We start from the raw sequence: 26,292 nt of genomic DNA, 5'->3' as shown, positions 1-26,292 counted from the left end.
AGGTTGGTGGGGGGTTCGGGAGAACAGAACAAAAGGGACTTCAATTCTACCACAACAGGAGATCGGAAGCAAATAATAAACATTAGCTTTTGTTAAGCCTGATTGGTGTGTACATGGATTTTATATTAATCCCCATATTTTTCTAGATAGTTGAATGATTTACGATTTTAAAAAATGAAACTATGTAATTTTTAACACTAGCTATTAAGTATTTTGCAAATGTTATCTGAAACCAACTGAGTGATAGACTCTTCTTCAAAGAAGTTAAAAGGGAGTTTGAAAAATATTCTAAGTTTGTGTTACTAAACAAAGCTTTTCCAAATAGAAAGGAAAAATAGACAACTGGCTACATCAAACTGAGATTTTTGTGACAAGAATAGAATACACTTGATATATTTGTATGCTGACAATGTGTAATTTTGTGTAATTTTTTCTTGGGTATGTAATAAGTGGTCTGAATGATATTTCCCCACATATACTACTGCTCAAAATTACAGATGTTAAAACAAAGACAACAAAAGCTATAGCATTACTCCAGCATGTCTGGGTTCAATTTAAAAATTTAAAAGTCACATAAGAGATTTCACAATTATTTGCTTAAGCAGGAGTGAAACACTGTTAATAACATCTTTTTTAAAAAATATTGTTATTCTTAATTGGGTTAGGAAAATAAACCCTGGCCTAAAATTTGAAATACAAGATGTTAGCACCAAGCTCACTTAACCATTTATATCCTCCCTTCCTTTCTGATAAAAATTTGATATTATCTAATTGATTCACTTTATATTCTAATAATTTAGTGCTACATTTTTATTCCCATACTGTTTTTCTCTAGAGACTGCAATATTGTCAATTATTCTTTATTTCATTCATGTTCACTTGTTCAAGTATTTAGGCTTCAATTCATGAGACTTCATTTAGAATTGTCTCATAGTAATATGCATTTGGTATTTATAAACCTCAGCTTCTCCTTTAAGAGTTTTGCCTGGAAGTTGTAGTAAGATGGTTTTACTATTTTTTCCAGGCCTTTTAAAAATATATTTTTCTTTAAAGAATTTTTATAGACCCTGATACATGTCATGTTTTATATAATGTCTTATAAAATTTTTCTTACATCAACCTGGTCTACTTAGAGAAAATATGAATCACTTGACTTGTTTATAATTGAATGGCAGGGGGAAAAAAGGGGGAAGACCAACCTGGTCTTGAATAGCTTTAAGGGATTTCAGAGTCCATTCTTTTCTCATCTCTCTCTTTTCTAGCATTGATCTGTTGGTTATGACAATATAAATTAAAATTAAAAAATATATATATGGCCACTCATATTCTACTGGGTGGGTAGTAAGGAATTTAACCTCACCCAAAAACAGGTGTGTCCTTTGCTCCTGGCGTCTGAGACCAACCTCTAAGCTCTGGGAATGCCATGCTTGAGAGGAAGGTCTCTGTCTGTCTGGGGATCTTGGGCCACCCAGGTAGTAGCAGTGTGGCATGAAGACTTTCATCCACATCAATAGTGTGATTTAGGGTGGGGGCTTTGCTTCATATGGTATCAGCTCTGTCTTCTGAAGGGCTGGGAAATGAGATCCATCAAATGGGCAGTCAGCTGAATCTACATGATGGAGCCCCATTAAAGGCTCTGGACACCGAGGTCCGGGTGGGGTTCCCCGGTTGGCAGTTCTCAGTGCACCTTGTCACACATCAACGCCTGGAAAGTAACTCAGTCTTGACTCCACGGGAGAGGACAGTAGCAGGTCCGTGTTTGGAACCGGTCTTGGACTCTGCCCTGTGTCCTTCCCCTGGCTGATTTTAATGTGTATCTTTTAGCTGTAATGCCCAGGAATCATGAGTGCAACAGCTTTCAGTGAGTTTTGTGAGTCCTTCGAGAGAATCATTAAACTAAGGGTGGTTTGGGGAACCCACTGAATTAGTATAAGGTGAAATATTAGTGCATGTTCTTGCATGCAATTGTAAGTTTATTTCTCTCACCCTGGTGTGTCAATAATGAGCAAGTGTGGCTGAGTATCTGCTTGATAGGTCCCCTGAGAGGACTATTACCTATGAATCAACTTTAACACTAACCAAGGCTATTGGTGAGCATTCCTTATATTAAGAAATGGCTTAACCTGTGCAGTTTTAAAATGTTAAAAAAAAAAAAAAAGAAAGAAAAAGGCTGCCCTGTTTAGTATTGATAACACCAAGTAACTGGCAGATATTTCAAAGACTGCTGTCCTGTGTGTTTTAGCAGCGAATTTTGTTGACTTTCACTGGAAACCCATCTTTAGTGCTGAAAATTTGGCAGATGCTTTTGTTCAGCAGGATTCTTGACAACCGTGTATGAAAAGCTTTTTTTTTTTTTTTACCTTTCACAGGGACTGGTCAAAGGCTGAGGTTTTCCTTTTGGTGACACTGCGTTAATTGTCTCTCTTGAGGCTGCCAGAACGCTGAAGTCAAGTTAGCATTTCCCGACTCTTGCCTCCTCTGAGTCCATGCCTCTTGCCTTCTAATAGTACTGTTTACGCCTGCAGCATGGCTGGCTGCCACCCTCCCTGTTTTGCTGGGATTTCCTTTCACCTTTTACTGACGCCTGTCTACTGAATTTATGGGAGAAAGAGTCCAGTCACTTTTGCCAAGTTAGCTGCACTTGATGGCAGACGGGCAGGGGAGTGGTTTTCAGGAGAAGCAGGGCTGGTACAAGGTGAAGCCCTTGCTGGAAGCCCTTTTGTTTCCTTCAGTAGATTATGGTGCTTTGTTATGTCTGTTTTCAGTATACCTTTTTAGTTTTGATCTCATTTGTCTCACAGAGCGACCGAAGAGTAATCCCAATAGTCGGACAACAGTATTTCACCCTGAGAAGTGTTTTTCCTTTTCACGCATAAGGTTAAAGATCAAAGCCTACGGGGAGCTCCAGGGCATGAGGAATTTTTTTAAAAAATCACAGTGATCTTGTACTTTTCTTGTATCATTTTATCAGTGTTTTCTCTTCAAGTAAGCTGAGGGTTGTCTCTGTTGAACTGGGGTGTTTTTTCATAGATTCCTCAGAAGACAAATGCATGCCCTTGTTCTTTGTCCCACTCTGCTTTGTCCTCTAGGAACTGACCTCTCTCATACTATCGATTTCCTTTGCTATTAAAAGACACGCTCACGGTGGCAAACTCAAGACCTGTGTGTGCAGGCACATGTGTATATAGTATAAAAATATTCTGACCACTGTAAAGAAGGTAAAGCCTAAGCATGTTAATTCCCTGATTTAAATCCTTCAAAATCCCCAATAGCAAGAGAAAAATCTCAAATTCCTTGGCCGGGCATTTAAAGTAGTTGATGATCTGGCCTCCTGAAAAACAGTTCACAGTTACAAAGATTATTTGTGAATACGCTGATACTGATCACTCTCGTATAAGATGTTTTTAGTAGTAGATGGGTTGAGGCCTTAAGAAGGATTTTTTAATTGCCTTCCCAGTGTCTGTCTCTTTCTCCTTTGTCTACAGTAATCTAATATTTATGTGGAAACGGCCCTCTTCTTCCAGTCTTGGTTTGGGTGGGATTAATCTCTCATTTAACACATCAGAATCTAGTCTCCTGGACATAGTAAACAGGTAACAGACCAATTTGGACCACAGAGTAAAAGCAAGTCCCAGAATATATGATGTAGAAACAACCAGAAGAAATCACTTTTTTGCCCTTCTGGATGGTACTATGTGGGGATGGGACGTCTGTAACTTGTGTATCACTTTGCTGCTAGAGAGAATTAGAGTTGTTGGGTGTGAGTGGACATATCTGAGGATGAAGCTGATTTTATGGATGATCAATAGAAAGACAAAGGGGAAAAATAACTTCTCAGTGACACTCTGTGAACAGCTAGATCAAATCTTACTTGAAGTCTATCTTCTTATTTTTTTCCAGCTTTATTGAGATGTATTGACGTATAACATTTTTCAAGGTGTACAAAAGTGTTGATTTGATACACTTGTATGTTGCAAAATGATCACCACCACAGATCAAAACTTACCTGAAGCCAATCCCTCTTATCTTTTCAGTTACACAGATCAATATATTCCTTTTATTAAACCATTTTAAGTTTTTGTCTGACACTTTAAAATACAGCCAATACAGGGGGTAAGGGGTACAGCTCAGTGGTAGAATGTGTGCTTGACATGCATGAGGTCCTGGGTTCAATCCCCAGTGCCTCTGTTCAGGCAAAAAAAAAAAAAAAGCCAGTACAGTCCTACAAACCACTGCCTAAAACATAAAATGTATAACCTAATTATAAAAATTTCTTTATTAATAAAATATTTCCCATACAAACTAAGTAGAAATGATCATTTCACTTTACTATTATAAAAATAATAAAGATTGAGGAACCTGACTGGGGTTTTTGAGCTTCCAAATTTTAACTCCACTTATCTCGGGGGCTGATTAGCTGTGTCGGTCAGTTGAACCTGCTCTAACTGTTTTCACTGTGCTTCTTTAGCTGGCCTGGCTTAGCTTCCTACTGTCTTACTCTTGCCCACTCTTCTCTTCCCCTGCTGCCTCTCCCCTACTCACTTATGCACTGCAGCAGTACCCTGACAAGGGATGGAAAAACCAATCAGAAAAACCAGCATCCCATTTTAGTTGGTTGGAGGTAATCCAGACAAATTCACTATCCAGTAGAATCAATCAGTAGGAAAAAAAAAAGTCATTATAAAAGTATTTCTCACTTGCTTGTTTTCTTTCCCAGACAGGCTAAATATGTAATAGAAACCCAGGTGTTATTTATTCACTGTCATTAGGTCCTTCTGACACCCAATCCTACATCATGATGGGCAGTTAAGGAAAATATACACTTGAGGGAGAAAACTTTGCTTCTGGGAAACTGCTCTCTCATCATGAGAGAATCAGAAACTGATTGGTAGGGGATCTTTTTTCTCTGCCAATACACAATTTACACTGCCATTGATTTTCTTCTCTACAGCGGTGCTGTTGCTTATTAAAGCTTCCTAGCAGCTCTGTGACTGCTTGCATGTAAATAAACTGCAACTACACAACTGTTTGGTGTGCTTTGACTGTCTGTGCAGAATTTCTTTCACATGGTTTATCTAAATTTTACTTGGCTATGAAATTTTCAAGGACAGCTCACTTAACATTTTCAGTCTTTTGAAACAGTGAAAATTAGACAATTAGAATGGCCTGAAAACAGTGAAGTTGGTACAACATTTTAGTCAACTCATATAATTAACACTGGCCATATTTACCTAACTCCTATTACTACTAATAATAGCAATAATAATAACAACCAATGCCTACTGAATGTTTAGTATGTGGCAGGCATTGTTCTTAGTTCTATACAGGGAATAATTCATTTAAGCATCAAAGCAATTCTATTATTGGCAATATCATTTTGGCAATATTAGTTTCCCCATTTTACAGATGAAGAAACTGAGGCCATAGGCGTTAAGCAATATGCTTAAGGTTGAGGATAGTAAGTAACTAATAAGTAAAATCGCAAATCCTCATCCCTTTTACTTTCTTCTATTCACTGCTCTTCCTCCTTTCCTCTTTTTTCTCTCTTTCCTCTTTTCCTCTCTCACTTTATCACACTTTCTTAGATAGCATTTATCACCTTCTAATACACTGTATAACGTACTTATTTATTATGTTTATTTTTTTTCTTCCCCTGCTAGAAGGGGAGCACCACGAGGGCACGTATCTTTGTTTGTTGACTGCTGTACCCCAGGCTGGAACCGTGATGGCACACGGTGGGTAGGCAATGCATGTCTGCCGAATGGATGGAGTGTAGCACAGCATTGAAAGACAGGGTGTGTGACATCAGAGTCCTTGCATTTATCCACAACATTATGCTGGGTTAGGACCAACTGGCAGCAAGTGGAACTGTGCCTTCGGGAAAAACGAGAAAAGATAAAATAACTTACGAGTCCTGGTTACACCAGAAAGCATGCTTAGCCTCCTACATCCCTAATCTCTAGTTCTCTTGCAAAACCTTTAAAAGTAGAAACACTTATTCCTAGTTTAGAATTAATGAAACAGGATCTCAGAGAAGTCAAATAACTTACGTAAAAGTCATGGGACTAATACTGATTGGAACCTGAGCCTGATTTGCTTTTTTCCCTTCCAAACCTTAGGGTCCTTTTATTAAACTCTAATTCCTTTATTTTATATAATAACAGTAACTAATACTTATTAAAAGTAAGCACTATGAGAACTACTTTTCATGCTTGTTTCATGTAATAAATTTCATTTCCTAACTCCATGAGGTAGACATTATGATTAAACCTTCCAGATAAGGAAATGAATGTAGCCCTTATTTGCGGTGTCAAGCTGGTGAGTGGGGAAAGCACTTCAGAAAGCCCGAATCCAGGCCACCCTGTCCTCCCCACAGTCTTCCCCAACAGAAGCCGCTCCTGGAGCCTGGCACATGGGTTTGCAATCAGTGTTCACCCACTTGAAAAAAATATGGGACAAAATATGTGATAAATTGAGCTTCTCTACACAAATAATTTTACAAACCTTTCTCTTTACTATAACTATCCTTCTTCACACAATGACTCTTTGGGACCTAAATCCTTTGGACAATTATAACCCATCTCTTGGTTTTGTCCGTATATATTCAGCATATGTAGATGTCACGTTGCGTCCTCAGGTTTCCCTTTCCAAAACAGCAAAAATGGTAAAAATGAACTGTATCTATCGAGTACCAAAATGAAACAAAACTTTTGAGTTGGTTGGTGTTCCTTGGAGCATGGTCTTACGGGAACAGTCTTTAGCTATTTCTATCAATGAAGACTTTAGTAACTGTTGCAATTATTCACCATATGTTCTTTTAAAATAAAACCACTTTGTATACTTTATTGGTAAAACATAGAATCTCAGGCACAGATTTTCTTGATTCTCTCCTCCTCATTTCTTTTTTTTTTAAGTATTTATTTGAGAGACTTTATAAGTATGAACTTTTCTTTAAAGTGTTTGCCTTTTTTATTGGCTTGCCTGGTGGAAAAAAAAAATGCTTTTTAGTCACTTTGTAGATGACAGTTACATTCATGCCTTTGGTTTAAATTTTATTAATTTGCTTTTTGCTCCTCTCCTTTATTTTTCCTCTGAGCTTTATTTTTCTCACTCTCCCTGTACTCTTATTTTCTGGATACTAGCCTAATCCTGACGAGCAGAAGCCTAATTTCTATAGCAACTTATAAACCATTGAGCAGCAGAATTAATGTACCATCTCATTTCCAGCACTAGGTCTTTTGATATTGATGAAACACTGAATCAGGAGCAATGAAGATTAAACTCCTGCTTATTTTCTAAAGCGCCATTAACTCTTCATATTGATACCTCTATACACTAAATAGCCGAAAGACAGAAGCAAAACCCACACCACAAATAGCAGTTCATCTTCATTGTTGCCAAAGCAGAAACACATTAATATTAAATACCTAGTTTTGGAAACGGTAGCAGAAAGGTATTTTGGGCTGAGTTGCGGAGAAACATCTTGCATATATAGAAGTGTTTTTTTTAACAGGGGAGGAAAAAAACACCTGCTACAGCTCATCTTTCTAAACAGTTAGGTGGTGGAAAACAGTGAAGAAATATATTTACCTAATTCACAAAGTCTCTTATGACAAAAGAAAAAGTCCTTATACTTGTCAAGAAAGTAATCATTATTTTAAACAAACTCCGGTATCAAATGTTATGAGTAAGAAATTTTTATGTCCTGCCTTTCCATTTTTAATTTTCATTTCTTTAGCTTTTCACAGGAATTCATGCCATCAGAGGATTTTGAGGGTACTTATCATGAAATAAAAGTGTTTTAATAACTATCATTTTTAAGCCACAAATTGCAAGTCTCCACACTGGACAAGACAACTAGAAACTGCGTAGATCAGGATTTTCTCAGCACCTATTTCATGTCTGTACTTCCCTGAGTCCTTGTGGGCATAGCTGTTATTAATTCAGTGAGTCACATGCATCAATTCAGCAAATAATTGACAACTAACTATAAACCATCTACACTAGGCACTGGGGATACAGCTGTGAATAAAGCACTGCCCTGATGAAACTGACATTCTAGCTGAGGACAGAAAAGGCAATTTAAAAACATAAAAATTATTTAGTATAAGAGAGGTAAAGAAAGAAATTAATCGGGGAAGGGAAATGAAGAAGGGTAGGCTGGGATGCAATCAGAAAGAGGGTGGTCAGGGTAGGGCACACCAAGAGGGGACGTCTGAGTAAAGACATGAGGAAGTCAGTGAGAGGCCACGTGGACAGCTGGAAGAAGTGTACTGTGGGTAGAGGCACAGCCTGTGTAAAGCCAGAAGCCGGGGTCCATCTGGCATGGCATGTTACAGCACTAGCACAGAGGCCAGCCTGAGTGAAACACACTGGCCAAAGCGGGGAGAATTAGGCGATGAAGTCAGAGTGATGGCGGAGGGCCAGACCATGTAAACTGCCACAAGGTTTTGAGCTTTTACTCCAAGTGAAAGGGTCACCTACGGAGAGTTTTGAGGAAAGGAATAAGATGATATGACTAATGTAAAAGTTGCAAACAGACTGTAGGAGAGTGGGGCAACAGCAGCAGCGTGAGACCCATTTAGGAGGCTTTGCAATAATCCACAATAACTGATGATCTCAGCATTATATCTTACTCTCCAGAGATGACTGGACTCCACTGAGGCCTTTGTTTGTAATATTTACATATGCAGATCTGTGCATATGAATGCATCAAACCTTTAAGGCAGGAGTGGCTCACAGGCTTTATCTTCAGTGCTAACTCTCATTCACTGGTAGTGGGAGTGGCCGCCAGGTGTGCTGTGATGAGAAAGAGTCTGAGGCCGTGCTCAGGCTCCGAGGGAGGGAGTCCACAACCACGAGGTGGCAACTGTCACTAGCGGATTTTAAACAGCCAAGATTTTCTTTCTTTTGGCTTAAAACACATAAAATAGATGAAAATGCTTAGCATTTAGCAGTAATTTCCACAATAGCAATATCTAAAAAGGCTTTTAAAATGGCAGTTTCACTAAGAATTCCCTTCACCTAGATTTCTATTCCTTGCGACTAAAGAGCAAAAACTTCTGGGCCATTTTCTGTGCTCTGGAAACTAACTGGTGCGCCCTGGAGTATAAACTTGAAAACCGTATGGTTTTTTTTTTTTTTTTTTAGGTGAGCTAATCAACTACTACCATTCTGCATAATAGGACTATGAATTTTGAGCTTTGGCTGAGCTGAGAACTAGCTTTGCTGATATCAGCCCTCCGTTCTATTTCAGCCTTTTGAGCAGGCTTTCTGTGCACCGATTTTCATGGCAGTTTGAGCAATCTTAAAGTACTCCATTTGGGCACATGGGTAAAATGCCGGCTAGATGTTCCCCTCCAGTACTACTGGGATACTATTCCTCTCCACATAAAGTTATAGTTTTCGTCCCCAGGATCAACTAACTTTATTTATTGCTTCTGTCTGTAACCCTTAAATACATGAGAATCTCCGTATACATCTTTATAAAATAAAGCTTTGAAATTATTTCTTCAAAATAGCAATCATTTGCATTTAGCAGGCAGTACAAATTTATCTTTCTGTATAATGCTGCTACATCTTAAAAAGGCAATATCATAAATGAGATTATCCCTTCAGAAAGCAATTCCAGACTAAAATAAATCAAGATATGGAATCTTACAAATGGCCTTTAATATATTGGATATTACCAGAAAGTGTGTGCAACTCAGATGTTCTAAGACAATAATTTATTGCTGAATTCTCAATGCAGGTTTTTCTTTTAAAACTGTATTTTCAGCCTCTATCCAATAATATTAATAATCTCTCATCTTTTCATAACCAAGCAAATCAGCAGAGCATCATACAAAGTGAAGTCTTCCAACCTGACTCCCTCTTTATAGGGAAGGAGAAACTGAGACTCAGAGAAGATGAGTGATACTCAAAAATGACAGTGAACAACAAAGCCAAGAAACCACTCCTCACTCTTTTCATGTTACTACACTGATTCGATTCAAATTTTTTCTTACATGAAACTCGATCTCCAACTTTCATGAGAAATCAACTAGAAGAGAATAAATCTTTACTATTTGGAGGTGATAGCTGCACTATACTGTCTTTTGGCTAAGGGAAAGATTCTACAGTGTTTTCTAACAGCAGACATGAAAATTCCCAATTAAATAACCGACTCCAAAATTGAGGTTGTTTATTCCAGTGAGATGAGAGACGGGGTTCTGACCTTGGCAATGCTGGTCTTTGTTTAGCTAGTAGATGATGGTGGGAGGACATGGACCGGAAAAAGGAGAAAAGGCAACGCCAGAGGTGGGTGTGGGAGGAGATGGAGAAAGGGGAAAAGATAAGTTCACTGCATCTCTTACCTCCTCCTTCTGACCGTGTCTATTATCCTGTAATTCTCACAGTGAAAGAAAAGAAGGTAACATTCAACCTGTCTCTTTTGGCTTGAGATAAATATGAAAGGATTGGGACGGATCTTTCCTAATAACCCAGCTGATGCTTCAATTATCTTTAGCATATGCCTGGACAAGGTGACATTCAGAATGAAACACAGCCCACGAGGCACAAAACAAGCCTTGCCCTTTTAGTCTCCAGAATCCTTCTATTGCTAATTCAGCTTCTACTATTAGAAAGTCGTTTTTTAATGGAATATTTTCCTGAGAGTATGTTATGTGAGTCCCACACAGACATTTAGGGCCTTTATTATTTTTTCCCCCTGAATGCAAACCAAGTAAAAGCTAGAGATAAAAACATGTATGCTAATTTATGTAAAGTATTTAGCACAGTTCCCCGCAAGAGTAACAAGTCAATGAATTGCTATTAATAATAATAATACTAACAATGCTGTAAGTTATAATTTACAGAGCTATTTTCCCTCTTTTTATTATGTAAGTCATAGAGTCTTTAACATCTTTAGATGTTTTTTCACCCCACAATGCCCTATACAACAGCCTTGAGACACTGGTGAGGCGAAGGGCTATTTTTACTTGATTGTCCAAAAAATATTCTCGATGAAATAGCCCTACATGGAAATGCTTTGTCTAATGGCACAATAACAGCTGAGGAGTCACACTCCTCTCCGCGTCCTGAGGGACTGCTTCCTTTCCTCTTTCCCTCACTGCGGTCTCCTAGGCAGATGATTTTAGTATAATATCTGTAACTACACAAGAGCTCTCTCCTGATGTGTATATTAGTCTCTGACTCCTTTTAGGTTGTAGCCCTTCTGATTATTTTGGTCACAGAGTTTCATGCCTTTTACACATTGTTATCCTAAATTCCATGAGTTACTTACTCGCTCATAATCCAGGTCTTTCAAACCCTTTTGAGTTTGCACACTCTGTTCCACACTATTTGCCCCCACTTTTGTAACATTAGTCAAATTGACTAATATGAAAGCTGCCCACGATGGCTCAAAATGAAAATAATGAGCTAGCTGAGGAGTAAATAATATGGATTTATGAATGACCAAGTTTTGCTCAGAAACTTTGCTTATGGTATAAGTAGCTTGTTATGAAGCCTACATGCCCTAGCATCCAGTAAAATACACACACAATCAAAAATACAATATTTTGGTTAAAACGAGCAAAAGTTTCCTTTTGCAAGCAAATGCACTTTTCCTTGAAACTTAAGAAGTCGTATTTGCTTATTAATTTTCTTTACAATGTAATAAATTTGCAGCAACCAAATTCTATTTGAAATACACATTCTCTAAAACATGTTAATGATGTGGTAAATAAAACAGATTAGCTCTCTGGCCATTTTTTTCCCAACAACTGTCTGATGTGTTCTCTTGTACTACCGAGGATGGAAAGCTAAAAATGACATCCTCTGGTTCCCATGGAATTAGGTTTCAAGACATGATTTAGATTCCAAAATCAGATAAAGATGCTCAAGACTTAAATTCAGGACTTAATTCAACAGATAGGGAGGACGTGGGTTGTGAGTCCCTTGGGCTCCGGAGAAGCAATAGGAATGATGTGGTTCTGGAGTTCACAGTGCCGGCTCCTCCAAGGGATCTCAAGTTTCTCATTAAGGCAGGATATTCCCAGAGGCAATAGTTTGGTGATGGACTCCCTGAATCCTCCAGCTTCTTGCCCTTTGCTAGCATAGTTGTTTCCTTGGTGGAGAGGTGTCCAATGTTGTTCCTGCAGCCAATCCTGGAGGCCAGCCTAGAGCCTGTTACTGCAGCAACCTTAAGCAAATCTGTCAGATTAATTCCCTGTAAAAACTCACTTGCTGCTTATGAGTTTAGAATAGTTTTTGCAACAGAATTCTCACTGATGCAAATTTAAGGTCTTGCAATTAGGGTTTTCAAGTGCTGACTGTTTTTGAATCTTCTCCAGAGTTACCACAAACACTGCTATAACTTCCTACCTACATGGTCATTCAGTATCTCACAAAGGCAGATTCTTCATCCAATTTTTTCACAAAATTAACCAAATATTTTTACTTTTTTGCCACCATGTACCATGAATTACTTCCATCCCTTCTTCTACTATGAGCACATTTCCCCTGAGTTTTACCACAAACCATTCAGATAATCCATCCCAGGTTCCTGTGTTGGAGTGTTGCCTGCAACCAGGAAGATTATATATTCCAGATTCAATAAAGCAGAGAGTTTATTTCCTCACAAAGGTCATGGTATAATAAAAAAAAATTGTAAACAAATGGATCTAGGCTTGAGAACTGGCTCCACCATTTTCCTTGATATTGGTGTGACTTTGGAATAATTATTTAACCTTTCTGAGTCTGTTTCATTAGAGCGGCCCAAGGTAGCAGCAGCAGTGCAGTCCTGCCCAGACAGATCCATGCTGAGTTCCCAGCCTTTTGTTGACGTTGTTAGCTCGTAAGGTATCTTTTCAATAAATTATTTCTTATTTAAATTCTTCATAGTTTGTTTCTGTTGTTACCTATACAGAACACTGATCAATAGAGTACTAATTTTTCTATTCTATAAAAGATGAAACTAAGACACAGAAAGATTGTGTTACTAATCCAAGGTCACAAAGTTAATAAATAGTGAAGCCATGATTTAAATCAGACCTTTCAGAATGCAAAACCCTAGTAAAAGCTGCTTTTCTGCTTAAACAGAGCTGTCTCGCTAAGCCCACATTTGTCTAACTGGTTTTATTTCCCTAGAGTATACCCAGGAAGCTTCCATTAAAGCCAATTTGAGTTGCTTGAAAGTACGAAGGATGGAAAACAAAAGGCCATACAGTTGTAAAGGAGGAGAGTCTGCTATATTGCTTTCAATTCATCATATCTTGGCACAAAAATGGGATAAAACTGAAATGATTGCAGTTGCTGGAGAGAGAGATTAGCCCCTCACCCCTCAAGTAAAGCAAAAATGTTAACCTGTGATTTACACTGAATCACACTATCACTTAGGTACAAAGCTATGTAACCCGCTCAAAATTTAAATGCATGGCTCAGAGTGTGAATAGATGCATGCTGTTTATTGTTCTTTACATTATAAAGTGACTTTGGAAATGTCAATGCGATGCCCACTGCAAATACTCTCGAATTTCTTGTTCTTAAATAGAGAAGTAGTATTTCCTAAATTATTCTTTTGTAGGACTAGGTTCTTTTTGTTTATACCAAGGTGACAGTGGCTATTATATATTTGCTTCAGTTTTGAAATGCAAATTTAGAACTCATATATATTTGTTACCAACCCAACGGAAGCTGAATTATTCTTAATCCAATAGTGTTTACGACAATGGGATACAATGTGCATGGCCAATGACATTCTTCACACGATGTAACCTAAATGAGCATTGTTTCCCCAGCTTTTCATTGATCTGTTTTACCTTCTAAAACAACACTTACAGATACATAATGTATTCTTCCTTGCTGCCAGAGTCCTGTGACTCAAGAGTAAACTCCCGCCAGTCGACACCAGTCTAGGCAACGTCGTTCTCCTTGTGTGTGACTGGTTTAGGAAGGGACTTGTGACCACGCTTTGGCAATGAAGAGTCACGTCCTAGCAATGATGTGTGAAGGGAAGGTTGCCATGGGATTTGGGGGGCTGTTTCCTCACTAATGAGAAGAAACACAGAAGGAGAAATAGCTCCTTTTCTTCCTTTGGACATGGATGTGTCTGCATGGAAAGCCTGGAACTGCAGCAGTGAACCCGTGATGTTAAGGGCCGTTAGCCCAACACAGAGCTGAGTTCATGGAAAGAGCTGACTCCTTGAATCAATGAATTAACTAACTCTGGAGCTGCTTTCTTGTTATGTGAAATAATGTTTCCTTACTGTTTAAGGAACTGTTCATGGAAAGAGCTGACTCCTTGAATCACTGAATTAACTAACTCTGGAGCTGCTTTCTTGTTATGTGAAATAATGTTTCCTTACTGTTTAATGACTTGGCATTTTCTTTTATGTGTGGCCCCAAGCACCTTGACTAATATGCATAGCAAGTATTTTACAGAAGAGCTCAGCACAATGACTGGCTCATAGCAAGTGTTCAAGTAGTATTTACAAAATAAACTGTGACTGCGAGGAGGCTAACGTGATCTGGGTGTTACACACTGGAGGAAACATTAAGAAATCCATATTCACTTGGGCTAAGGATGATAATGATAGAGGGTAACCAGAAGGAAATAATGGACATAATGTAAGTGGTATGATGTGGGGGAAAAGACAGGAAAAGGCACTTTTCAGAACCTCTAGTGACTACCTCAGGGCTTGACCCTTTTCTCTTGAAATAAAAACATGAACTCATAGGAGAGTGTTTTTTCTCACCCTCTGCCCTAGTGTGAATGTCATTCAACCCTTTCATGGCAAAGGTCAGCCCCTCCGCATTTCTAGCCTAGACGCACCACACACTAGCAAACCTTCCCTCACTCCCAAAGGGCTGTGGTTTCAAAACGGAAAAACAGGACAGCCATCACATGTGTAAAATATAAAACAAAACAAAACAAAAGAATGTGCTTATTGGCTTTTCTTTTTTCTTATCAGCATTCTAAAAGAGAGAAACTTGTCTCTTGAAGGCTCTTTTCATTAGGCTGGGAGAAAATACAAACTGAAATGTAAGGAAAAGTTTCAGATGAGGCAGAAAGGTAGAGACGACGCAGGAGAGAGGGAACCTGTCTGCCTCTGTAAGTGTCCCTGAGGCACAGGGGACATTTTCCTTCTCATGAAAAGTTCTAAACCATTTACAGTAGTGCCAGTACCCCTTGAAAATTATCAATTAAATCTTTACTGAAAAAAAACACAAAGCCTTTGCTCCATCCTCATTATCAAGACCTCATACTCAGCCAGGCCTTTGTTCTTGAAACGCTTACTTTCAAGTATCCATGACAGCACAGGACCCTTAACTTTCTCCTGTTTCTCTAACTCCTTGACTCCTAAATCACCAATTTTCCCCTCTCTTCTCCAAACAGTCAGTACCCTCTGCTAACTTTTTTTTCCTCTATATGCACTTAGAGTTTTTATATTTAAATAATTTAACACCAAAATGTTTACTGGAAATGTGCAAGACACAAAACTGGTTTGGTAAAACTAAAAAATATATATAAAACGTTGACCCTGTTTTGAAGAATCCTGAAGTCAAGTTTAAGAGACAGATACTTAAGTAGTTCTAATATAAGACGTTCTGTGATAAATGCTATAACAGAAATCTTTAAACAATGAAAATAGAAGTCACTGGCCTCCCACTGGAGACTAAATGTAAACTGTCTCACCACGTTTAAGAAAGAATTCACCATATTTCCTCCAAAATTGTTCTCCATTGTGATGACCGTCTCTACCAGCAGTTTCTGTGGTCATTACCACCTCCCTAGTCCAAAACTGGATCACTTTATACCTACATTCCTGCAGTTTCCTAGCAGATGTCTTTGGATCCAGGCCTTCCCTCACCTAGATTATCCTGTGTATTTCAAAGAACCACAGAAATTTAAAGTAGGAAGAGACATTGCCCTCCAATGCAAAAATCTCTACAAATTAATTTGGAAATCTAGGTGAATAGCCATCCATTACCTGAATACTTACTGATGGAAACATAATTCCTCAACAAATTTCTCATTGAATTTAGAAACTATTTTAGTTGACAAAACATGTTTTTCTTTTGCTAGGTCTATACATTTTTTGCTTTATATTTCTCGCCCTCAATCCTAGTTTTGCTTTTCTGAAATATGAAGTTCCATCAGGCCTTTGAAGAAAGCTGTTTTGTCTCTTTAAGTTCTGTTTTTGAAAAGTTTATAAATATGCACTGTTCCCTTACTTGGGCCTGATGTAAATTCTAGGCCTCAGCGTTTTGATTGCTCTCCTGTTAGTACTTGATAATTGTTTTCATTATTTAAAATGTGGGGTCTGGAAATGGAGGGAATAGTCTGGGATTTCTTTCTGCAGAGTTTTCATCATTTTACTCATCCCACAAATTCAAGAACCTTAAATATTTCCAATTATTATTGCTTCTAAGTACAACTCCTGAACTTTACTTGACTTTTAAGGACATTCAGAATCTGTGTCCATGTTGTAGCCCAACTTTTTCATCCTCAGTTTCCTCTAAAGCATCTCCTGCTTCAGCTGAACTGGAATCCTCCCGTGAGTATTCTCTTTCATTCATTCACTTACACTTCCAAACCCCTCGTTATCTTTATCCCTTCGTTTGAAATGACTTACTCCTCTCCAGCTATCTTAATCTTCTCTTTCCTTTAAAATTCTGTGTCAGACTATGCAGTACGGAATCTGGACTCAACCAGAAAGAAGTCTAGACTTTGACCTGGGCTCCTGGGAGGAGATCTCTAGGCCCCTGGAAGGTCCTGTCTGATAGGAGTGTCTGGGTTTGCCTGGGAGCTTAGGCTGCCAGCAGACAGTCTGTCCAATAACCTGATGTATGACTGGGGCTCTGAGGCCATTCTGCATCAGCTCTGACCTCTGGAAACACAGATGACTGAACACAGCCTGACCTTTGTGAGCGGCTGGAGGCTGAAAGGCAGACGCACGGGCAGGGCAGGATGTGACTGAGCCCGAACAGAAACGCTGGACACCAAAGGCTTGACTGAGTCAGTTTCCCTTGTTGGCGATACTCTGTGTGTATCCTCGCACGCTGTGGCCAGAAGGCGGTAATACCATCTGTGACTCGACAGGGAGAGACTCTGCCCTACTCATTTCTTCTTTGGCTGATCACCTGTGTCTTCTCTCTGTAATAACTGTGAGGGTAATAGCTTTCAACGAGTGCTTGAGTCCTTGAGTCCTTCTAGTGGATTATGAAACCCAGCAATGATCATGGGGACCCCTGTATCTGTGGCCAGACGGTTTGAAGTGAAGGTGGTCCTGGGGACCCACAAAGGGATGGCTTCTGCCTGAAGTGAGGGCAGTCTCACAGGGACTGCTCCCTCCAACTGTACGGCTGGCGGAACTCATTGCACAGACCCACTTACTTCTTGAGGCATCCTCTAAGCACTGTCTCCCTCACCTACACTCTCCTCCCCTAAATATCTATAGTATTTATAGTGAGTATCAGAAAACCTGTCACAGACATATGTCATTACTGGTAGGTAATAAGCAGACATTATAGGCAAAGGTTTGGATTTTGGTAACCATGAAAATTTAGTAATCTGGTAACTTCTGAAATGAGGGAGAAGTAAAAGAAGGGAAGGAAAGATGATCTGTACGATGCTAGGTAGAAGTGGAAGAAAGAGAAAACATCAGCGATACTGGCAAGACAGTGTTAGCATTTTCCTAAAGAGCCGTTGCATTAAAGAAATAGTTCGGTAGTTCTGTCAACACTTACTGAGCACATGCCAGGCACTGACGATGTGCCATCAACTCTCCAAGGGTGAATATTTGAGGAAGGCACCTGATAACTGTTCCAACGTTTTGTTTTCCAACAGAAAATTATTCCAGAGGCTTCAGGCTTTGGGAATCTATCTCTGCCTTTCCCGCATCTTGTAATTTCAGCTGTGGGAGACTAGCTATATGCTCACTGCCTATGACTGGTAGTTCGCTCCTTAAGGATAACTTTTTCCTTTTCACATATAAGATGCCAGTGGTTAAGGTGGGGCTTCTGCCCAGCTTAACAGGAAGGGATAACCCTATGTGATGTCATATACTCCAAAATAGACAGAAAGAACAGTCACGAGCAACACACAAGTAGACCAACACGGAAATAGGGCACACGGAACCAGAAGGAAAGGAGGAATTAAAGGAGAAGAAGTGGGCTCTACTGGCATCTGCAGCTAGTTTGGGGAAGATGTCCATGGAAACTAGCGAAGTCCTGAAATCAGAGATGGTGATGGATTGATTCTGGGTTTGAATACAGCAGCGGGTGGTGAAAGAAGGGATGGGAAGAAGGAAGGCATTTATTGGTCAGAAGTTGGACATCCTTCCTTTGTATAATACAGCTTGCTTTCCTGGCTTTATTTTTACTTCTCTGAGAACAGTAAGGGGACCAGGATTCACATTTCCTTGGGCTGGGATTGTGACAGACTCTATTCTTTTTTTTTTTTTTTTTTTTTTTTATCCCAAGATAATGATTTTCAGAAAGAGAAACTTCTCAAATAGGCATCCTGGAGGGTCCTGAAGGACCCTAAATTGGGACAATTCTGTAAAAACAGAATGTTTGATTATCTGCTTATTCTTTCAAAGAAAACTGTAGATCCTGGCAGAGCTGGGGAGATGTGAGGAGACCAGTAACAAGGCAAGAATTCATTATTTACCTGCTAGAGTCCTATGATAACCCATCAACAGAATAAATGCATAAACCCCTCCTTTATAAGAAGCCTTCACATTCCACCAGGGCCCTTCATAGGCAGTTAAACCACCTGAAACTTTGCTACCGTCCGCCCTCAATCCTGGAAAATTGATCAGTCAAAATAAGGCATTCTATTTTGATGTGCTCCATCTGGTTTCCGTTTGAGGCATTAGCTTCTATCAATCAGGTGAGCAAGGAATAGCGTGTCCAGTTTCAGTAACACTGTCTGACGCCAATATGCTAGAAAGAATTGGGAGAAAAGCTTATTAATGTTGAAATTTCCATTAAGAAATGCATGTTTAGTTGAAGGGATACTAGCCAGCAGTTCACGTGCTGGGCTGTATTCTGGGCGGGTAAGTACTGATCAGACTGGCAGGTGCTGCTGTCCTTGGGTAAAGAGACACTGCTTTTTCAGCAAACAACATTATCTATATGATATTCTGTATTCAAACAGTTTTCTGAAATAATACCATATATGTATTATAAATATATATGGAAATATAAGGGGTCACCTGGAGAATGGTTTGAAATATGTATTTCTCTTTTCAACAGAAAAAAACTTCTCTTATTTCATAGTTAAATTTTTTTTCCCCAAATATGCTTTTCTCAAGACAATTTGAGAACCTTTCTGAAACTGAGGGGTTTTTAATCTCTTATGAGATCAGATGAATAAATTACTTTCAAGTAATCAAGGTAGCTAATTCCCCAGAGTAGAATTGGTTTGTTGTTTCTCTAAATTTTGGTAGTTTGAGAACTTATGTTTTGTTTTGTTTTGAATGTATCATCTTTACCTCTTTAAGACGCTAAATAGAAAAAAAAATGAAAAAAAATGTAACTGTAAACTATACAGATGTAAATACATGCATCAGAGGGAAAGATGAAGACAGAGAGATCAAACAAAACATCTCAGATAAAATAAAACCTAACACTAATGTTTTCTATGAGTAAAACTTTCTTTTCCATTTGTTAATATCTGTTTCATTCAGTATAGGATGTTAAATCATATGATTTCCATTCAGAATAGGAGGCTACATGAGATGAGTACCATCTCATATCTTTTTACATTACAGAAACAGATGTATGCTGAATTAAAACTTATGAGCTAACAGCCCCCATGGTTCCTAGCACAGTAGTAAAAACTCTCATGAGCTCATTAATAATTATTGAAATGAATATAATTTCTGTAAGTCGGAGCCTGGGCCTGTCTAATAAAATGAACAAACAGAAAAACAGGGACTGCTCTAGCAGCTGATACTAGGGGTCATCTAGGATCCCATTTCCTTGGGATGGTTTAGCTTTAATTCTCTGCATGTGTTACGATGTAGTTTGTCTCATTCGAAACCACAACGGTGTAAAGCATGCCTTCATCTCTCACTCAGACACTGCCTTCCAGGTTAGGAAGTACCCTGCAGTAAGACAGCATGATGGACTAGTTGACTTCCCAAGGTCTATTAATCTATGAAGTGAAAATTAATATCCTTTCATCAGACGAAGCTGGTATCCAATTATTAGGAGAACAGATGTTGTGCTTTTCTGCTGGGTACAAAGAAAAAGGATGTGCATAGCATGCTCCAAGAGGTGTACTGACATAAGCGGGACACTGTCCCTCTGCCTTGCTGCTGTCCTGAAGGTAGCTTGCTTGAGTATTCGGCAAACTCCTGCCGTCCCTCCAAATATCGGCAATGAAAAGCACAGCTACGAAAGGTCCAGGCTTGGCTCTCTTCATCAGTAAGTGATGGGAATGTAACTCACACAGCTGTTGTGGGTACCTGCTGTCTGCCAGATCCCCCTGCTTCCACTTCTTCTGCCCACTGGATATAGCCAGTCATTTCCAAAAGCTAATTTGCAGTTGATTATGCAATCTGCCAAACCCAATCAAAGTGCATACTCATGACCACTCATAAGATTATTTGCCTTAATCATAGGGGACCTGTAGATCATTACTCCACTACAGGGAGAATATTCAGTGGAGACGGTTGTAGGGGACCCCGCTACCCAGCTGCATGCCAGGTCTCTTGGCTTTCATCTTTCGGATGGAGCCAGCTCTATCCAAAGTCGCTTCAAAGGCAAATCCATTCACTATCAGTGAAAAACCCTTTGCTGACTACTGACTTCTGAGGCAACAAGATAAACACAAAGGCCTTGAGGACACCTCAGGATTCAGGTCTCTTTTATTTCCTCTCTCTCTCATTTTCAATAGTAATGGTAGTTTTCAGCAAGAGTTTATTGTCTTCTATGTAGCAAAATAAACTTTCCTTAGGTGCACAACAGAATGGTCTTGTCAAAATCAAACATTTTGTTGGAATTGACTGGGTTTGCAATGCCTCTTCCCTTGTATAACTCACCATTTGAAATTTTTATATTCAAAAAGTTATTTTGAAAAATAGACTTGATCATCATATTTCAACAGATATGTAGAAATTGTGACTTACAGACCTTGGAAGTATAAACCCCCTAGTGCAGAGGAGGCAGAGATATACCATGTGGGCTGTTATTCTCCTTTATCCCTTCATACAATAAAAGTACATATATGTGTGTATACATACATACACATACACACTGGGCACTATGATAGCCACTCAAGATGCAACAGAAAACAAAGAAGACAAGGTCCTTGCCTTCATGGTACTTACATTCTAGTGGGGATAGGAATATTGATGCCATTATCACATCATCATTTCCTCTTGACCCTGACAGAGCCATGACAACCTTCCCAACCTGTGCTCTAGACAGTCACAACCAATCAACACGAGCCTGCATGCAGAATGAGACCCCTCGGTCATCTCTAATCTAGAGCAATCAGTCTACCAGTGATAGAGAAAAGGCTCAGCCACAAGACAAAGTGCACACCGCATTATATTGAAACACCTGAATCAAAATATTTACGCTGTAATGAATGCCAGATCCATGATTGGGCCATTAACTATTTAACCAAAACCTGTTTCCAACACTGAGCTTATTTGAACTGCCAAATAATGTGATTCTGCTTGTTGACTTAAATTTCAACTTTAGAAATATAACTCAAAACAATCTGTTAACAAATGAGAGAAATTTTCATGAACCAAAAAATCATACATAACACTAAAAAAATCAGTTGTATATTTTCTTCTCTGTCTGTAAATAGATTTCAAGAAAATGATCTGTGATTACAGTTTTACTCCCCATGTCATAGATTAATATGGCTATAATTGTCTTATATGTATTATTGTCAACGATATCTTAGTTTGAGAAAGTTCTAGCCCCACCTATCAGGGTCAGGTCAGACTGAGAATGTAAAAAGTCACATATGGCCAAACTGGTGACTTATAAGATTAACCTAAATGAAGAAGATGACAGTAATCATTTTCTTCATTTTGACTTAGTCTGAACTCTCTCCCAGGACCCTAGTTTTACTTCTAAAGTGAAAGCAGTTTTTGAGAAGGGCAATGTCTTGCCTTTTGGAATTGGTCAGTTTCTTCACCTCTGTTCCAGAAAGAGGTCTCATTTTTTTTTTTTCACTTCTGCAAATCCTTCTGAACTTCTAAACATCAGAGTTCTTGTCCTCAAAGTTCTTATCCCTCATCTGCAGTAGACTCTTCTTTAAGATATATCAGCACTTAATCTTTGCAAAAACAATAGTAAGTACGCTGATTTGAAACATTATATTGCAACTATCTTACGTGGTATTTTAAAATTATCACAGATTTTGTTTTACTTCACAGTAAGACTGGCATTAGTATGCAAATGGTACCAAAGAATGAATAACAGATTCTCCGTATTTATTATTGGCCCACATATTATTCTATATGCACATGCCGTAGCACATGAACACACATATACATTTCTATCTGGGGCCTAATAATAGGTTGTTCTCCAATAAAGACATAAGCTTTTAATCACTTGGAGCATATACATTATTGATTTCTACTCCTAAAACAATGATGGAGTATTTCTGTTAAAATTAATATATCATTTGTGACACAACGATGATTCAATGAATAAAATAAACTTTAAACGTTTTATGAAGTAACTATTTTCAACATGATTGTTCATGTAATTTGAGGTCTAAGCGATCCCACCGTCTGGGATATTGCTGAAAGTGTCAACCATCAGTTTTCCGGGTTGTCAAACAGAATTGCCCTGAATTGAGAAATAATAAACCTAGGTTTTATCACCTGACTCTGCTTCTAAGATCTGCACAACTCTAGACAAGCCATTTAGTCTTGAGAAACCTTAGTTTATCTGTCTATAAAATGCAATCCAGGTGGCCTCTATGGGCTTTTCACAAATTAAAAAAAAACAATGATTCTGTGTCAATACAAATATGTCCACTCCCTGGTAATATGTCAAAAAAATATCAAAATGTGCAGCATGAGAGTGAAAAGACAATATTCATAAAAAATAGAAATAGTAAACAATTTCACGAAGCATAAGTACAGATGAGAAGGAGGAAAAAATATAAGGACCATTTATATATCTTCCTCAGTAGCATTCATTACAGCTATTGTAAACCACACAAAAACCCTTTGTTAGAATAAAGCACATTAATTACTTATTTATATATTAAAGTTGAATATTAATAAGCAAGTTCCCACATGTAAAAAGTTCTACTGACTTATTTGTCCCACTTTCAGAAGGCAAAATACATGGAAATAATCAACAGTGAAGTAAATACAGTGATTCTATTTAAACTTCAGGGTTTTTGTAAATTTGAATAGATAATTAGATAAGCCCTATGGTTATTTGGTCAGAAGCCAAGTCCTTTGGAAAAGAAAGATACACTCCGGCCTGAAGGTTGTAACTTTGAGTGTACGCTTAATTCTCTCAGGCCATGACATATCTCCTAAGGCATAATTTAGTCAGTAAAACTCTCGTGGCCTGAAACAATGTTAAAATGCTCCCAAGGCTAGGGCTGACTTCTGGGATCGGCTTGACGACTTTGCAGATTCAGGCTACAAAGAACTTTAGGAGTGTGACTTGGAAGTGGGAACAAAACGAAGACAAAGCATTCTGACTGCTCTTCAGGCACCTTAACTGCAACACACAGCACCTTCAGCATAATATGCTATGCAAAGCTAGGTGCTGGTTGATACAAAAGGAGTAGCATTTCATACTTAAGTCAGGTGAGTAAATCCTGAATTAAACAATATACCAGGTTTACTTAATGCAGGGTTTTTCAGAATCTCTAGTGTGTTTAGTGTAAAACTTGAGTCTTCAAGACAATGATAAGAGTCCTCAGGGTCTCCCAGTATTTGGCTAACAGAACCATTTTGTCTCAAAATACGCTTCAAGACTAGTATTTGTGGTCAAGTATATAAATGCACCTCTTTCTTCAAAAGCCTTTGTTTCACTATTACACATCACATGTATTACATTTATTTGTTCATCACAAGCTCAGCTAAATAAAATGGAAAGAGCTTAGTTTCCAAGAGCCCATAGACTTCCACAGAAGTTCCACAGAGTTGAAGCATCATTTTTACTTATTGATTCTACGTAGATCAGTGGCAGGATGTTGCAAAATAAGTCCTCTAATATAGAATACTTCTCTGGTCGTATTGAGATACGCTGAATCAAAGAGAGATGTGCCCTTTTGTTAATACTCCTATGGTCACAAAAATATTAACATTTGTATTTGCACCAAGATGATTAGTCAAAGACACACAGAGACAATATTAAATACCATGGATGCGAATAGCTTGGTAGTGTCAATAAACACATAAAAAGGCACATCTTTGTTTCTTTACATGCAAACTTAAATTGGACAAATTCTATGTTAGGATTTTAGAAAAAAGAAACCTCAAAGAGTGCATCCATTTTAGGGTTCATAGTTTAGTATCTGCAGTATAATTACATTCTGCAAACACAGGTGAATTCATTGGGAATACTTTAAAAGTGAGAATTACTGGAATTTTAGATGCAAGTAAATTATAAAATGTGATACATGAGAAACTTTATAATAGCTTTTTAAATTAAAGTACCATTATTGTTCTTTATTCTCAAACCCAAACCAATATTTTTTCTCAAACTGAAAATATTTCTGTAGAATCAAATGTTAAATTTTAAAAATTACTGTCAATCATATTAAAATACATCTTTTCTGATATGAAATGTTTTCTGTTGGAATATCAAATGTAAAAATATTTCTTAACATTCCTCCCATAATATAAAGAATACCAATCAAAAAGTATTTTTAATTTTTAATGCTTTATTAGACAAAAGTAAAAATGAAAATGTATTATTTGTGACAACTGTACTGTATTCACAACTTGCTTATTATTCACTATAAAGGGAATGTCTTTTTTTTTTTTTCTATCAGGTAAAATGATACTTTAACAATTATCATTAAAAAAAGGGAAAGATAAAATTTCAAAATTCTCCTAGAATTTGTGGGCCCTAACATTATGGGTGAGAATCTAGGCTGAGAAAATGGCTTCACTTTTAAGATCACGGGATCTGGAGTCAGATAGAGCCTGACCACACTGGCTCATCCACTTATTTGCTCTGTCAGCTTCAGTTTCTTCTGTAAACTGGGATGAAAATACCCACTGTTAGGGTTGTCATGAAGGGTAACTGAGATAATGTATTTAAAATTATTTAGCACAGTGTCCGCCACTATGTAATTGCTTAATAAATGGTAAACGACTGGGGTTTGGATCTTCACCCCGATGCCGTCCACTAAGACATGCTGACTTCCATCCCAGTTATCATAACGTTGCTCATTAAGCCTGAAACCAGATTCAGCCCCAAGAATACGTTGCTCCCTGCTATGCAAACCCAGGTGTATTTGTCTGCCAAAAAACATCTCTCCTGGACAGGGCTTACAGGAACAATAAGTGGTTTTTGTCTCCGTGATTCCCTTGGCAGGAGATGAATTCACACCCTACATTCTTTAATTAGATAAATTAAGATCTACAAACAGTTTACAAGGCAGTCAAAAGCCTATCGCCCTTTCTTATTTGTTTGTTCAGAGTAATGTTGAAGCCTTAGCTCCCTACTCTTGGAAGGCAGACATGTTTTCAAGTTCTCGAAGTAGCACTTAATTTTGGCTCCTGTGCATTACTTACCATGAAAAAATCTTGGTGAAAAGTATGTAAAATCAATGAATCCATAGCTCCCCTTTAGTGTTACAGGCATAGCAGAGACAAGGGAGAGCAGATGGAGAAAATGGGAAGGTGATTTCAAATCTGCCTTAGGAAGGTACAAGGTACCCTGCTTTTATTTGCCATGAGGAGTTTTCTGTGATCCCATCCCAATGTAGCAGGCTTTGAAAGGTTCATTGCTCTGTAATTAGATGAGCGCACTGGAAAGTTTTACATTTGCACAAGACCCATGGTTTCTGTAATTGGCCAGATTGATGGACGGGGTAGCAATGACTTGCCACTCTTGGGAATTTTAATTAGTAGCTTAATGATATGGGAATCTCTAGACTTGTTTTCTCTCCCTTGAGCTTAGTTCCAGGGCCTCTGACCTGGGCCAGGGATTTATGTCTGAGTTGAATCATCTTCATTCTAAATTCCTGGATTCATTGCAGATATTACAGAATAAACTATATTCACAAAAAATGCTATGTACCCATCTGACTGGGAAATAGTCAATTTAACTAAGCTCATAAGGAACACT

At 38.3% G+C, this 26,292-nt stretch overlaps 1 protein-coding gene across 2 annotated transcripts in view; it reads right to left on the bottom strand.

The window, feature by feature from the left end:
• Nucleotides 1–26,292, bottom strand: part of NEGR1 (neuronal growth regulator 1) — a 779,253-nt gene that overhangs the window by 68,219 nt on the left and 684,742 nt on the right. Inside the window, exon 7 of one of the 2 annotated variants that reach the window (XM_010963405.3) lies at nucleotides 3,681–5,874. The exons of the other annotated variant lie outside the window; for it this stretch is intronic. Within the exon in view, the coding sequence (XP_010961707.1) occupies nucleotides 5,843–5,874 (32 nt within the window). The 3' untranslated portion in view covers nucleotides 3,681–5,842. Of the gene's footprint in view, nucleotides 1–3,680; nucleotides 5,875–26,292 lie in introns of those variants that run through there. 2 annotated transcript variants of the gene reach the window in all.

This window comes from Camelus bactrianus, chromosome 13, assembly GCF_048773025.1.
Source record: "Camelus bactrianus isolate YW-2024 breed Bactrian camel chromosome 13, ASM4877302v1, whole genome shotgun sequence".
In the NCBI taxonomy this organism is placed as follows: Eukaryota; Metazoa; Chordata; class Mammalia; order Artiodactyla; family Camelidae; genus Camelus; species Camelus bactrianus.
Note: the sequence above shows the minus strand (reverse complement) of the source record. Positions and strands in the feature narration are given on the sequence as shown.